The sequence below is a fragment of the Amblyomma americanum genome, chromosome 3 (genome assembly GCF_052857255.1).
Source record: "Amblyomma americanum isolate KBUSLIRL-KWMA chromosome 3, ASM5285725v1, whole genome shotgun sequence".
NCBI lineage: Eukaryota > Metazoa > Arthropoda > Arachnida > Ixodida > Ixodidae > Amblyomma > Amblyomma americanum.
The window spans coordinates 138,441,275-138,458,647 of record NC_135499.1 but is presented as its reverse complement, the minus strand read 5'-3'; the positions used below and the strand labels follow the sequence as shown (position 1 = coordinate 138,458,647).

The window sequence follows — 17,373 nt, the reverse complement described above, 5'->3', positions numbered from 1 at the left end:
GCGACCCTGCTCGGCTGCCACGACTTACACGCCCAACAAGCCTTAGTCGGGTGGGCCCGGGCGGTGGCCACTGCCACTGGGGTCCCAAACTAGGGACCTACCCTTCCCACCGCCACTGGGGTCCCAAACTAGGGACCTCCACCTAGTGCTTGTAAGGATCGGTCCCTTACAGGCTGAACCAAACATACCTCCTGTCCCTTCCTAATAAATGTTTTCGCAACCACCACCACCACCACCACCAAGTGACAATGCGAACCGTAAAGTATACTTCATGTAGAACCACAGCACAATAAGAATAAAAAGTAAAAAAAAGGGAGGAGAATTAATGCGTAGAAAGATCACGATTACTAGTATTCGAAATTGAACATAAACAGCGCGAAAAGTTGGGCACGTTAGTATTCACTAATTTTGATGGATAGCACAGTATGCGCTTGTCGTGCGTGCCTTCCTCACGTGGCTCGTCTTTATTTGCACTGTGCTATCCGTCGCAGTAGCACGTATGTAGTGGATTCCCAGAAAAAAAAAAAACTCACTAGTATCGGCAGAAAAGGGCTTCTCCATGAGTAAAGGGTTCTGCTTGATGTACACCACGTGATCACACCTCCTGCATAAAGACAGCCGTTAAGAGTCGATCAGTCAAAAAACGCCTGTTAGCATGCTCCATCCAAGCCAGAACTGCCCTTTGTGTACACTCTAAGCACGGAGGGAGCAAAAAGGGAGTAAGTTGTCCTCTACCGCACTCCCTTCACGAGACAGGGTAATCTGCCCCAGCCCTGGGAAAGATTACCACTGCTGAAAATACGGAATACTTAAGGCTGGCAACGGAAACAAATTCCCTCTTTAAAACATGCGAAGTTCTAGCAGTTACGAATAGTTTAACCGAGGTTTCAACCCTGTCTATTTGCTAACCTCAAGACCTCCGGTGGCGCATTTAGAAGCCTCCTCCCGTTGCTAACTGCATCAGGCTACTATGCTTTGCAGTGGGAATATAACTCCGTCGCCAAGAGTAAGCATTCCGCATATTTAGTGATCGAAATTCACTCCGGAACTTCGGAAGCATGCCCTGCCCATAAAAGGGAGTGTACTAGGGGACAGTTTACTTCGTTTTTACTCCCATGCAGGTTTATTCGTATTTAGAGCGTAATGCCCACTCTAACGCGTCTCAGCGGGTAGCAAATCACGGGCCAACGTCTGAAGGGGGCGCGCTGTAGTTACTCATATAAATGGGCCATATCTAATTTCCTGGTCCCCGAGCATAATGGGAGGGTTTCAAGCGCGTTGCAGATGAATAAGCTAATTGATCGCATCAATTCCATCCGAGTTTTAAAACCAATTTTTCCTACAGCTTCATCACCTGTTATCGTGAACATGAGTCCCATCACTTTGGTTAACACTCATGGCTTGCAATGCAGGCAAATATTTTGAGAGTTATAGTATAGTTGACTTTTCGCACCTGAATGGCGAAAGTTGCATTCCGTTGCATTTTGATGCCTTCATTTGCTCTCTTTAAACATTATATGGTTCTGAATATATTTTTGAAGCGAAAAGCTTCACTACGCTAGTCAACAACGCGCTTCGCGCGAGCCGGCGTATGTCGGAGCACGAGTGACGTCACGCACGGCCCAGGTGGCCGCCGCCGACTCCGTCGCCTGACCTTTCGTTTTTCTCTCTCTCTCGCTCCCTAGTCGCTACTGCACATGCGCCACTAGTAGCACCGATCCACTAGTGTTCCGCCGCAGCGCCGCGCCTTTCCTCGAAAATCCAACTTTCAGTTTTATCTTTCTTCTTTCCCTCCCTCCTTTACCCCTTCCTTTACGGCGCGGTTCGGGTGTTCACCGAGATATGTGATACTGTTACTGTGCCATTTCCTTTCCTCAAAAACCAATCAAAACAAGTGAGCCGACGGCGTTCACAGAGTTCATTGGCGTTGACAACTTTGCAAAGGACGTTCATTTTCACGAAAGGAAAGGCGCACAACCGGCTCCGTGGGTCAGTGGAGGCCTCTATCTCGATCGCTTTCGCTTTGTATATCCTGGATTAGCTGAGCTAATCCACATTAATTTTTTTCGCCTCAATTACTTGCTCGGGATTTACACGGCTATCGATGACCAAGTTAGCAGCGTGTGGAGTGCGTGCAGTATGGTACCCGGGTAATGTGAGGTCGACGGGCGCGATCTTGCACCACACGGGCATGCACTCTCCGGACTTGCGCCGGTGGAAGAGGGCGCCTTCCCAGTGGCGGCCCTTGTCCAGCTGCGTGCTGATGCGACCGGCCACGTCCGCCTTGAGCGAGGCGGTGCGGTGCAGCGACTGGGCGTTCTCGCCCAGCATCTCCTCCGCCGAGTAGCCGGTCAGTTTCTCGGCCGCACGGTTCATGAACTGCATGGAGGCGGAAGAACGAGGTGAAAATTTTAATAAGTACAGATAGGAGAATCATGAAAGGGATCACGGTACGGGAGCATCAGTCAGTGATTACCCAACCACTAAGAACCACACTTGCTTTTTCTAAATAGTTTTCCTCTCGACTAATAGCACTCGTAAGACAAACTTCGATGGAGACATAGCAACATGTTTCGCCATAGTGCACAAATTTTGTTTATTGGTTGTACTTGTAATAATACCTCCGAATTCAATAATGTCGTCACGATATACGCCCGAGGCCGCAGTAAGTCTCGACCACGGTATGAAGAAAAAAAAACACTCTTGCATCACGGTTCCAACGTAGGAACGCTTTGCATCCACATGAAGGCTTTGAAACGAAGGCTTCGCCAGGAGTCACCTTGAGGTCAATCAGTCGGAAAACAGTACAGTGAGGATAGCCATAATTATGAAACAAAGAAGACGATAATCAGAAACGGTGAACGGATCCAGTATAGTAGTTGCTTTACAGCATCGATGACCATTGCGTTTTTGTAAACTGGCGCCGACATTGACACCTATGCATGCGTCAGCAGCGAATATCACCGTGTGTTAGTCGCCACTCCTTGTGACTGTTAGTACTGAAGGTTTACATATCTGCTGTCCAACATCACGAGAGAAAAGTGGGTTTGTTTTTACTAACGCATGTGGGCTGGTATAAACGTTATTCCATAGAAAAAAATTTGCGCAGGGGTACCACGTTTTTAGATTTCCTTTCTTACATTTCCAATGCTTGAAAAGCGATTCCGCTAACTTAAACGGCGGCGGGGCTGAGCGCGCTCACCTGTATGTCGTGCGAGGGCCCGGTGACCATGACGCCGTCTCGAGAGTAGTGCAATGCCGCGAAGAGCGCCTCCGCTGCCTCCAGCTTCCACAGGTTGATGAGATCGTTGTGCTCTATCTGGAGCATCTCGTTCAGGCACGCGCCCAGGGAGCACGTTTCTGTGAACCACTGCGGCCGGCGAGAATTGAGAAGCAGCCGTTGTTTCATTGGACTGCACCAAAACTACGGAGCTTCTAAATGCTCAGGTTGCTCGACAACTCCGTGCTTAAGATCATACCTTTGTATTAAGGCGAAAGCCTTTAATGGTTCATACTCGCGGCCATGAGCCTGTCCGTCCGATGTCACGCTCTTCAGCAAAAATGTCTTTGTGCACGACAGGATTCGAACCACCATCCTTCCGTCCCGCAGCCGAGCGTGCTAACGACTACGCTACTTCCTGCCAACGCGTTAGTAGTTCTGCTTGTCTAGTACTCTGGAGAGTGTTTGCGGAAAGGCGTCGAATCAGACGGATGCCTCCCAAACGCCCTCCAGTGTCTCCAGCATTTAAGATTCACAAAAAAATTGTGTACTTAACTAACATCTTAACCACACATCAGTGACCCAAGTAGCAACACCGCGCTAAAGGCTTTCGTCTCGCCGCACTTTAGGTCAACTAAGTGCCCCCCCCCCTCCCCCCCTGAATTTTTTAAAGTGCGCGCTAGCAGCGATAGTGGGGGATATACTTTATGATCTTACACTGACGTTATGAGGATGAGCCAGTACGCGATCTTTGCCTCACTTTACATTCACGTGTGCAGCAAAAGAGCTTCACCGCTCGGTTCAGTCGCTTCTCGCTTACAAGGCTCATTGCGCAGACGCCATTACGACCATCTTGCCGGTGCGCTACCGGTGCGGCACGTGTAATCATGGGCGTTGATCGCTACCTAGTCAGATGATATTCGTTTCCATGGAGGTAACATGCATGTCTCCTCATGATCAGGTTTTTCAGATAACTGGCTTGCCTCACTGCGCAGAAAGATTCCCGTGAACCCGCATCCCCATTACTTTACTTGGTAAACTGATTAGCTATACCAGCTGTAATTGCCCTCAGCCGTATAGGCGTGCGTAAACTCATCCGTAGCCAGAGATACAACTGTTGATCAGTTACTCTAATCCCCCATTTCCCAGCTTTCATTCTGCTATCCCGTTACGTAAGCTGAGGGAAAAATTCCCCTGCCCGCTTCGCTGTCTTCATCTCCACCTCGCCACATCGTCGACGTGGAGACTTTTGTGCCCGATTATAAATGGAAAGAAACGTGACACTATAACAGTGACAGTTTATTTCGTGTGATTTAGGGAAGGTATCAACGTTTTTATTGATCGTGCGGCAGGCGGAAGTGTCTCGAGGCCAGTTCTAGTCACGGTAAACATCTCCTTTGTTCCCCTTCCCGACCACTCCTCTCGTATTCTACCCCTCGTGTACGAAATGAAAGGTTTAATCCTAGACGCCGCGTAGTGGGGATAATTACCCTGTTGAAACCGTATTTGAGCAGCGGGATGATGGCTGCCTCCTCCTTGTCAGCCAGTCTGCAACGTAGAGAATGACCAAAAACAATTATACAGTATTCTAGTATAGCCCTCGCCGCGAACTACAGCGCAGTTCGCTGTACACTGCTTCCGCGAGGATAACGGACGTATCGAAACATTTCGACGGGCTCGAAAACTTAGGAGCGTTTTGACAGCGTGAGGTTTTGTTCATTCTAATCATGCGCGAAACCTGTTTGGGAAACCTTCGTTTAGAGAAAAGCGAATTACTTCAGACTAATACCCTGTCACACGGGCACCGCAAAGGCCTTTGAGAATCGGGTCTTTATATCCAAAGGTTTAAGGAGTGCAGCTACACAGCACAAATGTTGCGCCTTTGCCGCTAAGGGCCTTGGAGGCGAAGGCGCTGCCTTCGAGAGCCTGCGACGCAGTGCCATCCAACGTCAAAAAGTAAAAGCAATGAAAAAAAGTAAATAAAGCCAGCATTGTTTGAAAACATGTTTTAAAATACAAAAGGTGTGTCTGGCTTTGGTTTTTTTACGATGTTTATATTTTATGCACAGATTTTAAGACAGTAAAGTCTTGCAGCAACGCCGAGTGCCCCTGGTGTCAAAGGCAATACACAAAACCTGTTGCTGCTGATGAGAGCAGCTGTTGCATTTCTTTCAAGCGAGCAATTAGAAAGAAAAAAAGTTGTCTGAGCTCAACAAATGAACAGAAATCCCCACTTTAATTTTAAAACAGTCACTTCAGCCGGCTCAAACACAGCAGCGGGTGCTAAACCTCAACGACTGTTTCACCTTTGGGCTGCGCCGTGTAGCAGCGTCGCTGCTCCTTTAAGCTTTCGCTCCTTCGGTGAAATAAGGTGCCTTTGCTGGAAAGGCCTTCGAGGAATGCCGTGTGACAGGGGTATAAGACGGCAGGCTTAACAGAGCAAGACCCGCTGCCCCTCACGCCCCTTGCGAAAACTCATTTCAGAGCAAAGCACATTAGTTCCCATTTTCCTTACCAAGAAAGTGCAAGAAATTCACTGTGCAGATAGGATCACCCCTCCGAACCACCATCTACAAGAGTTCCCGCAAGCTAGTCACCTCCACTTAGCCAGGCGCCAAGTACGAGTGCGTCAATCAACTCACCCTCTCTTAACGACAGCAACGATGCACGAGAACTGGCTGCCCCTGTTCCCTCGCAGGGTCCTGTTGGGTGGGGACACACAGAGACCCAAAACGAAAAACATTTACTTGTTTATGTTCGCTATCAGTTCTGTGCTGCATCCCATGCACAATCGAACGCAACCGGCCCCGTACTTGTGCGGCAATCTGGAGAGGCATGCGCGCTATATTCTAAACAAAGTCGCGTCACTTCCTGTTAGCTGACGTCACTTCGTCTGGTGACGTCACTTCCGGTCTGATACGTCACGTGGCTGGCAGTATGATAATCAGTGTCAGACATTCTGCGTGCCCGTGGAAACTTCCACGACGTCACGGACACTCGTGGTGCATCATGGAAAGTGGAAAGTTCCGTCGTGCAGTCGGTGATTGCGTAGTGGCGCCAGCATGCGGCGGCTACCGGAAAACCCTCGCTGCCGAAACAGATGGCGCGCGAGCAGTACAAAATGAGCGTTGTCTTCGTAAGTCCGTGTCAGTGTGTGAAGAGAGTCCTCAGAAGGGACCCGTTAACGCTATCACGTCTCATCCTTACGGCGGAGCTTGATGTCCCCCCGATTTTTTTCTCCTGGTCATGAACTCGAAGGTGCTCACGTGGTTTTTTTTCACGGCTTAGAGGCGTTAGTTCGCTCACAAAAGAAGTTAAGCTACGCCTCTCGCTATAAAGCCGATGAACAATCATGGTTGTTATAAGAGTAATACCCCTGTTACACGGGCGTTTTCAACGGCAGTTCAGTTGATTCTCAGTTGAACTGAACGGCAGTTAGCGGTGTTACACGGCAGTGCTAACTGCCGTTGAAATCTCAACGGCAGTTGAGTTCGACTGAGATCGGGGATCCCAGTTGAACGGCCAACTGACAAGATGGCGACCTACAGACCGAAAAACTTACCCTCTTACTGGATTGTCTTGGCTCAGTGTGCTTCGAACCCGCAAATTTCTACCGCAAAGCAAAAATTACACAAAAATAATTGTCACTATAGTAAAGAATATATACACTACGATCATTTACAACAAGAAAAAATGCACACACTGCTTTTTTCTTATTTAAACTTCGCTCTAGACGCGAGGACATGTGGTTTAGAGTGCTAACTGAACGCGAAGTGCTCGTGTAACAGCTGGCGATTCCAGTTGAGTTCAACGGCAGTTGAAATCCTCAACTGGCGGTTAACTTAACTGTCGTTGAAAACGCCCGTGTAACACGGGTATAAGCCCGTTAGCCCCAGGAACCGTAAACAAATGGCAAAACGTAAAAAAAACTCGAAGTTTCAAAGCACCCAGATGTACAACAGCTGGGCAATGCCATGAGAGGGGACAGCAAAAAAAAAAAGAATTCGTCGAGCCGTCTGCGTTCCCACTACTAGATTTTCGCAAGGATGACTATGTAGGCCATTTCAATTTCATGGCTATGTAGGCCATGTTGGCGTACTTGGTGCTTTTAAAAAAATAAAATAAAATCATTATCAGCGTTTCTGATCGTGTTCTTTGGTGTCTTAATTCTTGAGCAGACAAGACTAGAAAAGGTATCTCTTAAAGGACTATAAATAATTAAGGTTTTGCTAATACGTTTAGGCGTTCAGTTCCCTCCTGGCTTCGCTAGTTTTTCATTACAGAAGCAGCACCTTCGTCATAGATGCACACACTTTAATTACGTTTACATAATACAAATATTTTCTCATGGTCCGTGCCCGAAAGCACCTCAAATCTGTGTTCCGCGTGTTACGTCGATTTCAGCGTGTAGGTGAAGAGATGCGGGACCTGCACACGGCGATCGGGTCGACGCTGCTCTTGCTCCGCGCGTCGATGAAGACCAGGTGCGGGCGCAGGTTGAAGTAGCCCTCGACGGCTTCCTCGGCGGTCGAGCTGAGACTGCACTCGTAGTGCATCTTCTCGGCCGCCGACCTGAGTGCATCGTACTGCGCGTCCTCTTTGGTGAACACGAACATCACCTGCGCGGGAGTGGAAGTTAGCCCAGGATGTAGGGCCCCACGTTGAGAAAAATTAGTGTGGGCAGAAAGAAGAAGGAAGAATAAAACTGCCCAGCCCGCACAGCATCAGTGGCAAGGTGTGACAGTTGCGCCAGTTTAGTTAGGTGCCAGTGTCAGAGGCAGACGTCCGCGAATGAATTCAACTTTCTGACTGCCGAACGACCAAAGGCTCGAGCGTCCTCCCTCAGCTGACTCTTCCAAGTAAGCAGCGAAGTCTGCGAAATGAACTCCTGTAGGTTCTTACGCTTTCGCGGAAATACGGTCCCGGCCCGTCATCACCTGACCATCACCATTTGGGGCACGCACACAGGGACACACATTTCGACTCGATACTGCACAATTTCGACTCGACACTGCAAATTTGCTTAGTCATCGACCAAGAAAGGGGAGCGGCTTTCTCTTTGCAAAAAAAAGGAAGAAAAAAAATTAGCTGGGATTCAACTACTGCTAAACCCGGCTAGAGAGCGAAAGCTGTGGTTTATAGCCCAACTAGACGCGGCTTTGCGTCTGTAACGTTGAGAGCTTTCCGCACACTGAATAGGCAGTGCGCCCACAATGGCAGGTGACAGTTTTATTAATGGTTGATCGCGACAGGGTGGTCGCCCAATGAACGCTGCGGCCTATTGCTGCAGTGCCGCTTGTCTGCTACAACGTTGTCAGCGCTAATGGATAGCCCACATCTCTCTCTCACCACTGCCACGTACCTCAAAGCGCGATTGAGGAGTCCACTGACCCAGAAAGCCAGTTATGCGCCCTTCCATTCCTCGAAATCATCGGAGTCTAGAATGTTGTCAACGCCAATGAACACAACGAACGCCGACAGCCTACAGCTTCTGTGCCTCGTTTCCGCTACAACTTTGTGAATGCCAACGCATGCAGCGCACACCTGTCACTACCGCCCTTCATCACCTGACCATCACCATTTGGGGCACGAACACAGGGACGCACATTTCGACTCGATGCTGAACAATTTCGACTCGATACTGCACATTTGCTTGGTCATCAAACAAGAAAGGGGAGCGGCTTTCTCTTTGCAAAAAAAGAAGAAAAAAAGTTAGCTGCCATTCAACTACTGCTAATCCCTTCCCTTACGGCGCGGTTCAGGTGTCCAGCAAGATGTGACATATACTGCATATTTTTCGCTCACGGCCAACGCCGCCGACGACACCGGCTTTTCTGCGACAGGGGGCCTTTAACGATGCCGCGTTAAAATGGAATAAGAAGGGCTGAGTGCACGTCCCCTTAACTAAGAAAAAAAAAAGTAGGTTCTTCAAGCCTGTGATGAAAGGGTAGTTTGGGCAGTGCCTCCTAGAAAGAAGAATTGGCTGTGGTTTAGCTCTGGTTAACCCTATAGTTGAATTGAGAAAGCGTCGTTTCCTCGGCACGTCGTCTACGCAGCGTCTCATTCCGACGCTCTCGAAAACTCAAACCGGTCTCTTCCGCAGTTAAAGAGTCACTCCAGGACGCGGCACGACTTCTAGCCGCATCTTCGTTAGGACGCTTCTCGAGCCGTGCGGCGCGTTCTTCTGGCGTCTCTTGAGCGCGTTCTCTCTTCCTTGCTTCGTTCTGTCGTTGTTGCGTCTCTTTCGCGCTCTCCATAACGACTACAATACACTGTGGCGAAGCGCATATATATATATACCTCGCGAGGCGACACCTCCTCTTCCTCTACCCCAGCGGAGCACATCTGGTGTAGCGAGCGGCGACGACTGATCTCTGGATGCCGCATTTCCGCTTTCCGAAGTGGGCGCAAGTGAAGCCACCGGAAGTTCGGAGGCATGTCCCGGAAGTTCGGTGTCTGCTGTGTATTTAAATGCAAAAAGTCGCGTCTTTCGCCCTTTCGTTCTCAGTTTTACGCGCTGTTTTCGTGTATCGTCTGTTGTAATATCAAAGGAATAAGCAAGCTCAACGCGAGAAGTGTGTGCATTGCTTGGGGAACCCTGTAATTTCAGAGAAATCGAAGAAAACAGGCATGCAGGTCTCACCATGCCGCGGCAAAGGGGTACGTGCATTAAACACTATTTTCTGATCTGGTTCTTGTCTTCCGAGCGTAATTAGGTGAAGTAGTGGAATGAGGATCAGTCCAGGTCCTCTTAAAAACAAATTTTCTAGCAAAGAAAAGGAAATGGCGTGGAAATCCTGACACTCGAACTGCCACTGCCTCAGTTTCGGGTTTGTGGCGGACGATGTCTCTTCTCATCGACGGCAGCTGATGTTTATCGCTTTAGGGTGTCAATTACCTTCCAGACGTGCTTTCAAGCCAACTCCATAGCACAGCCATGTTTCATCTACACAGCGCGAGAGAAACGACTGACGACAAAGACGAATGCTGCAGCGCATGTGACAAGCGCTGTTAGGAACCAACTGCACCAAGCATCACGAATAACAGCTCATTCAGGCATAATTTACTACAGTACGAAACAGTACTTGATACATACCGTCAGAAAAACGGTACCATATACATTTTGAAAGCGCTAATGTGAAACAGCCGAACACCATCGGCACCTCAGCAAATAGTGGCCTCGCCATCGATCCGGTTATTTGGTCTAAACATAATTCGGTAAAATGGTGACAGCAAAGTCGGCTACGTGGTGAAGGTTTCCACCTATTATTTCTTAAATTTATCCCCCATGGATGGTACAACTTGGGCTTAGAGCGCGACAACGTGCATCACAACAAAGAGCAGAGTTGGCGACGCAAGCGCAACGGGACGACACAGAGCTGAGCAGACGAGGCCCTGTAAGTACTGTGTGCAGCGACGTTCTGTCGTCTGCTAGTGTCGTCCCATAGCGATGCAATGGACCCTTGTTTTTGAAACATCTTTGCCGATGACTTTGCTGCTCTCCTCATGCAGCTGACGGCGCAACAGGTAGGCGTTGTCATGAAAAAAGACAAGAACCTCGAAAAGAGAAGGCGCTAAGTGGAAAACGAAAACTAAAACAAAAACCGTGCTGAGGTCCGATTTCATGCACTACCAAAGGCTGACTTCCGGGACATGCTGCCAAACTTCCGGTGGCTTCACTTTCAGGCGCCCGATACGGTATCCAGCCCCCTAGTGGAGATCAGTGGCGGCGACGGAAGCGGCGTCGACGGCGGCGCCATCTGTTGGAGCGCGGCTGCGGCGTTGCTAGGCAACGGCGGCTCAAGGTCGTTCATCGGCCACGGCATACGGCTGAAGTGCGCGACGAGCCGAAATGGCTCGCTGGCTGGCGTAGTAAAGCTTTCGCCTTAAAAGGCTCGTGCACTTCTCCCGTCGCTGCTTGAGCTTCGCGTTATCAATTCGTGCCGTGCCATGTGGTCACCCGCACTAGTGGTTTTAGGGCGCTCGGCTACTGCGCCGCAGTTCCCGGGTTCGAACCCGTCCACGGCGGCCGTGTTTCGATGGAGGCGAAACGAAAAGGCGCCCGTGTGCTGTGCAATGTCAGAGCACGCTAAAGATCCCCAGGTGGTCGAGATTACTCAGCCCTCCACTACGCCACCTCTTTCTCTCTTCTTTCATTCCCACCTTCCTCCCTTCCCTTACGGCACGGTTAGCGTGTCCACCGAGATGGAGACAATTACTGCGCCATTTCCTATCCTCAAAAAATCAAATTTCCAATTTTCCTACGTGGTCAACCGGCCAAGATGCATGACGTCACAGGAGGTGTGCAGAGGCTTCTTTCTACGAGGCACTAATTTGTTTTCTAGCAAACACAGTGATTTCACAAGATGAAAAAAATTTAACAGAGCAAGACCTGCCCGGTCGTTATGCGACCAGTTTTCAACCGATCTTAATATCAAGTCGATGCTTCCTGTTATGCATTCCGGTGGCCAGGTACAGTACATACGGATACTACTTCTATGCGCCATAAAATTAGTCTTTCATCATCCTGGCCGTAACGCGTTTCGCGATATCTTCCATTTCTGACAACGAAGAATGGTGCTCAGTGATAAGTTGTTTAGCCTTTTGACGGTACTTTGTCTTAGAATTGCGAAGTGCGCTGAAGCGCTCGTTCAAGAGAGACTTAACTTTTGGCATATTATGCGCCGAATTTCATCTCATGCAGCGCCCTGCTTAAAATTAGTGGAATGGGATTTCAAGCGAACGTACAAAAAATAATTTATATCGGATACAAAAACTTACCCCTGTGTACAGGAATATCGTTTCTATATGTAACATAATTTTTCCGTGGTAGCAAGATAAGAAATAATGCAGGGAGGGAGTGGGGAGGTTAGGATGAAAGCGAGGGATCAGTATTTGTCTCACTCAGGCTGGGCACCTGCAGAACCGCGCAGTGATAGAAGAGATGATGCAAGGGGTGAACCGCGGGAAAGAAAGAGCCGCCGCAGTGGAAGGGTTCGAATTAATTTTGACCTCCCGAGATTCTTTAACGCGCACTCATAATGCACCGCACACAGACGTTTTTGCACTTCGCTTCAATCACCAACCGGTCGCCGCGGCCGGGATTTGAACCCGCGACCTGGTGCTTGACAGAGAAGGACGCGACATCCACTGAGCCACTGCCGCGGATGCGATGTCGAATTGTCTCGCTGGACACTGTCTCAGTAGGGTGCCTCGATGCCCGCTCTCCTCCGCGCTGACCATCGATGCATCCTATATCTCAGTCCAAAGCCACGCAGACAGTAACTAGGGACGACACGGTACGCTTACCCTGACGGCCGGGACGGTGAAGTACATCGAGCCGAACTTGAGCGGGACGGCCCCTGGCTGCAAAAGACGAACCATGCGGTGGGATGTGTAAACAAAGGCCAGAGGGAGCAGCAAGCGGATTAATCAAAGCTCTCTCAGTTTCGTGAGCCCCTTTTTGACTATTTCTCAAACCCCATCTGCAAAGCCAGCTGAAGAGCCCATCAGTTTTGGTTTGGTGCCATGGATGAAGAGGTTCAACGGCGTGTGTAAGCTCGTGCCCGTGACGCGGTGCGTAAGCGAGAGGCAAGAACGAGATGGATGGATGGATGGAAAACTTTATTAGGCAAGCGAGTTTGGACCCTTTAAGGTCTCAGGGCCACCGCACAGCCCCCACATAACGCGCATGTGTCCAGGCCACGTAGGGCCATGACACTGGCACCCCGGTTCACACAGCGAAGTTGGATGTCCGGGTCTTGCGACGAAAGGAGGGCCTCGTACTCCTCCCATGTACCTTACTTGCCGGGCAAATGGGGACCCAAGCCAGGGTTTTTCGAGGGAGCGGGCACACACGTTCTCAGAACTCGCACAACAAACATGCCTCGCCCGTCGACTCCATCCCCCTCTCCACCCCCGCCCAAAAAATTCTCTGGAGGCGACTGACTCCAGACCCGAACTCTTCCCGCCCCTCAGCTGCTATCTTACTCCCACCGTTTCCCCAGAGTGCGCAATCTGCGGAGAATCGCACACCACCCAAGAGCGTGGGGTCAACAAGCCGAAGAGTAGCAGGGACTCTAGGTAGAACGCCCGCGCCCGTTAGAGATCCCCAGGTGGTCGAAATTACTCTGGAGCTCTCGGGAGTTCCCGGGTTCGAACCCGACAGCAGCGGCCGAGCTTCGATGAAGGCGAAACGCTAAGGCGCCCGTGTGCTGTGCGATGCCAGTGCACGTTAAAGATCCCCAGGTGGTCGAAATTATTCCGAAGCCCTCCACTACGGCACCTCTTTCTTCCTGTCTTCTTTCACTCCATCCTTTATCCCTTCCTTACGGCGGGGTTCTGGTGTCCAACGATATATGAGACAGATACTGCGCCGTTTCCTTTCCCCGAAAACCAATTATTATTATTTTTTCCCATACCCGCCGCGGTGGCTCTGTGGTTAGGGCGCTCGGCTACTGATCCGGAGTTCCCACTGCAGGTTTGAACCCGACCGCGGCGGCTGCGTTTTTATGGAGGAAAAACGCTAAGGCGCCCGTGTGCTGTGCGATGTCAGTGAACGTTAAAGATCCCCAGGTGGTCGAAATTATTACGGAGCCCTCCACTACGGCACCTACCTCTTCCTTTCTTCTTTCACTCCCTCCTTTATTCCTTCCCTTACGGCGCGGTTCAGGTGTCCAACGATATGAGACAGATACTGCGCCATTTCCTTTCCCCCAAAACCAATTACTCTATTTTTCCGCTCTGGCACTTCTTTCCTCTTTCACTCCCCCCTTCTGTCTGTCTGAATAACTTTATTAAAGGTATAGTACAGGGAGGAAGTTTGAGGTAGCCCGGAAGGGGCCACCTCTGGCAATCACTAGGTGAGCTCCTCATTAAAGGAGCCCATTGGCGACCGCCGCGGCTCGGGCTCGGTCGACCATGGCCTTCTGGCCATGGTCGACCCACACCCACACCATGTGGAATATGTCCGAATACCTCACCGCACAGTGCGGGCACTTTCCTGTACATGCGGGATCAAAGTGCTTTAAAATTGCCGGGCACTGCAGTGGTTTGGTGTGAAGACGGGAGTGTCTGCGTTCTTCCGCCTTTTAAGGCCCCCACAGGGCTTTCTCTTTTTTTAGCTCTTTCTTCTTTCACCCCCTTCCACCCGTTCCGCCACGGCGCGGTTGAGGTGTCCATCGTGAAGTGGGCCAGTTACTGCGCCTTCTCCTTTCCACAAAACCCATTGCCCAAAGCGCACGCGACAAGAGAGGAACACTAAGAATAAAATTAGCTGCGGTTTAACTACTGATCAACCTGGTTAGAAAGTGAAAGCTGTGGTGTATCGGGCAACTATACGTGCCTTGGCGACTAACACTGAATGCGTTCCGGACACTGGATAGGCAGCGCGCCCACCCTCCCATTCTGGCCGATGTCAGTTAAATTAATGGTTGATCGCGAAGAGGTTGCTGACCCAATGAACGTTGCGGCCTATATTGCAGCAGTGGTGCGTGTCTGCCACAACGTTGTCAATGCTAACGCATGCAGCCCACATCTCTCTCTCACCACCGCCACATACCTCAAAGCGTGATTGAGGTGTCCACTGACCCAGGGAGCCAGTTATGCGCCCTTTCTTTCCTCAAAATCATGGGAGTTTAGAATGTCAACGCCAACGCCAATAAACACAATGAACGCCGAAGGCCTATGGCTTCAGTGGCGGCGGCGGCTCAGTGACTTCATAGCTGTAACGTGGTTTCACCTCGATTCAAGGTAAAACTTGCGCGCACAGTGAAGAAGCTACGGAAGGTAGTAGTAAAAGCTCTCGCTTTTAAAGCGCGCGGCGCGCCAAGGCTCCGAGGTACGGACTCTGTAAGCGGCGCAAAAGCAGTAATATAGACGCCAAACCGCTGACGCGCGGGCTCGGAACGCTGAGTAAAATGTGCGAAATCACGAGAGGACACCTGCACTACGGCACCTCCTTCTTCCTTTCTTCTTTCACTCTCTCCTTTACCCATTTTCTTACGGCGCGGTTCAGGTGTCCGTCCGCCGATATGTGAGACAGATGCTGCGCCATTTCATTTCCCCAAAAACCAATTTCTGAGGACGCAAAAGCACAAACCAACAGCTAGTGTTAAGCATCCGCAGTACCATGGGCCTAGTCATTCTTCAATTTTTGCTACTTTTAGCCCTTAACTAAGTCGAGAGAAAGATAGTTGCAACTCAGCGTGCGTGCGTAGTCCATTCTCGTTAGCTGGCCATGCTACCCGCGTTGTTCGTTCCGGAGGATGGAAATGCTATGAAAGGCCGTGACTGAAGTGAAGCCGCAAAGGCAAGCACGCTCTGAGGTGTTCTCGACATCAACAGGTCATTTACGATAGCCTTCACGGAGAAATTCGCCAACATGCTTTGTGCCGCATTGTATTCCTCTCGCCACGCATTCGACATGTGTAGGGCCTCTCCTAAGCTTTCCTTTCCCCCATTGCCTTACGTTCCTGAGTTTCTTGCACGTGATGCCTTGCGCTACAGTGGTCAGGAGAGTAAGTACTGCAAAATGGCCTGGCTTAGCTTATGGTTAAGACGTCGCTTGGCAAGCCGTACTTCTCGTTCTTCTCCCGTTTCCGTGGCTCTTTGTAACTTGCGCTTTGCGGTCTGGCGAGCCGCCCACTCCCTGGCCGACATCTCGCTGCTCAACTGACTCAACGAGTGCGTCGCCTTTTATACAATTGCGTGACGTCAGTATCTCCTAGCGGTAGGAGCGGGAGTTAGGCCGCCGGCGGAGGCTGCGCGTCCGCAAGCGAGCGCACGAGTTGAACCCCAGCTTTCACAGCTGTTGTGACGTCATATCACGTGGTGCGCCGATGTAGGTCAAGTGGTAGCTACGCGGCCGCGCGCGGCGCAGCAAGGAAGAGCTCGGTTGTGCGGCTAGTATGCTTCGCATAAAAGGAATCGGCAAAGCAGATTCAAGGCTGCAAGCATGGTCGCGTGCTAACACTCACCCCGCGAGCGAGACGCCCGAGGGCGACCTTGTACTTCTCGTCTGCATTCCGTAGAGAGGGCCTGTGTTGCGACGCCATCATTGCAACTGCATGTGATCCAAGATGCAAGCAACCGCATGAGGAGCTGCGTATGAGCTTGTGAGAGATTAGTATATATGTGAGCTTACCTGGTTCAGACCCGGTGACCGCCTCGCTGGCTGAAACTCTTCTTCTGCCTCTTCTCGGACCCAGCCACGCGGCAGACGACACGTGTCCTTGTCTTCGTCTTCTCTTAGGCCACGCACGTACAGTCAGGGACAAAGGTCTCTGGACCACGCGTTTCGCAAGCGAAGCCGAGAGCTCTGCTATTAGCCGGCGGCTGGAGTCCACACTTGAGGAGATGACAACGAAATTCTGTCTTTCACCCCACAAGTGCTGTCTACAGCTTCCAGCTAATAGCAGAGCTACCGGCTTCATTTGAGCTAGGAACGCGTGGTCCACATGCTTTAATAATAATAATTGGTTTTGGGGGTAAAGGAAATGGCGCAGTATCTGTCTCATATATCGTTGGACACCTGAACCGCGCCGTAAGGGAAGGGGTAAATGAGGGAGTCAAAGAAGAAAGGAAGAGAGAGGTGCCGTAGTGGAGGGCTCCGGAATAATTTCGACCACCTGGGGATCTTTAACGTGCACTGACATCGCACAGCACACGGGCGCCTTAGCGTCCGTGTGCTGTGCGATGTCAGTGCACGTTAAAGATCCCCAGATGCTTTTGTACCCGACTGTATATCCACGTATGACATCCTCCGCAGTTGTAGCAGTGCAATGTTGGTGTGTGCATTGATTTAACATCCAGAGGTTGCACAAGGGTTGTGATAGCCGTCGCAGTGGAGGGCTCCAGATTAATTTCGATATCTTGGGGTACTTTAACGTGCACTAGCTGACATTGCACAGCATACGAGCGTTTTTGCATTCATGCCTCCATCGAAATGCGGCTGCCGCGGCCGGGATTCGATCCCGCGACCTTGGGATCAGCAGCCGAACACCATATCTACTGAGCCACAGCAGCAGGTTGTATCAGTGAGTGTATGTCCAAATAAGAAGAACATCGGACAAGAATCGAACACCAAAATGATAAAAACACGAACAGATAAGCAATAGTAGTACAAAGTCAGGCCAAATGCTAAAAAAAGCAGA

The 17,373-nt window shown here is 50.5% G+C and overlaps 1 protein-coding gene across 1 annotated transcript in view; it reads right to left on the bottom strand.

The window, feature by feature from the left end:
• The window catches only part of LOC144124157 (high affinity cAMP-specific and IBMX-insensitive 3',5'-cyclic phosphodiesterase 8B-like), a 36,324-nt gene extending 19,821 nt beyond the window's left edge, over window positions 1-16,503 (bottom strand). Inside the window, exons 1-8 of the mRNA XM_077656814.1 lie at window positions 16,198-16,503; window positions 12,530-12,586; window positions 7,649-7,839; window positions 5,863-5,922; window positions 4,711-4,768; window positions 3,203-3,370; window positions 2,147-2,379; window positions 534-604 (exon numbers count right to left, since the gene is read on the bottom strand). Of these exons, the coding sequence (XP_077512940.1) occupies window positions 534-604; window positions 2,147-2,379; window positions 3,203-3,370; window positions 4,711-4,768; window positions 5,863-5,922; window positions 7,649-7,839; window positions 12,530-12,586; window positions 16,198-16,278 (919 nt within the window). The 5' untranslated portion in view covers window positions 16,279-16,503. The remainder of the gene's footprint in view (window positions 1-533; window positions 605-2,146; window positions 2,380-3,202; window positions 3,371-4,710; window positions 4,769-5,862; window positions 5,923-7,648; window positions 7,840-12,529; window positions 12,587-16,197) is intronic.
• Window positions 16,504-17,373: the final 870 nt, after the last annotated feature.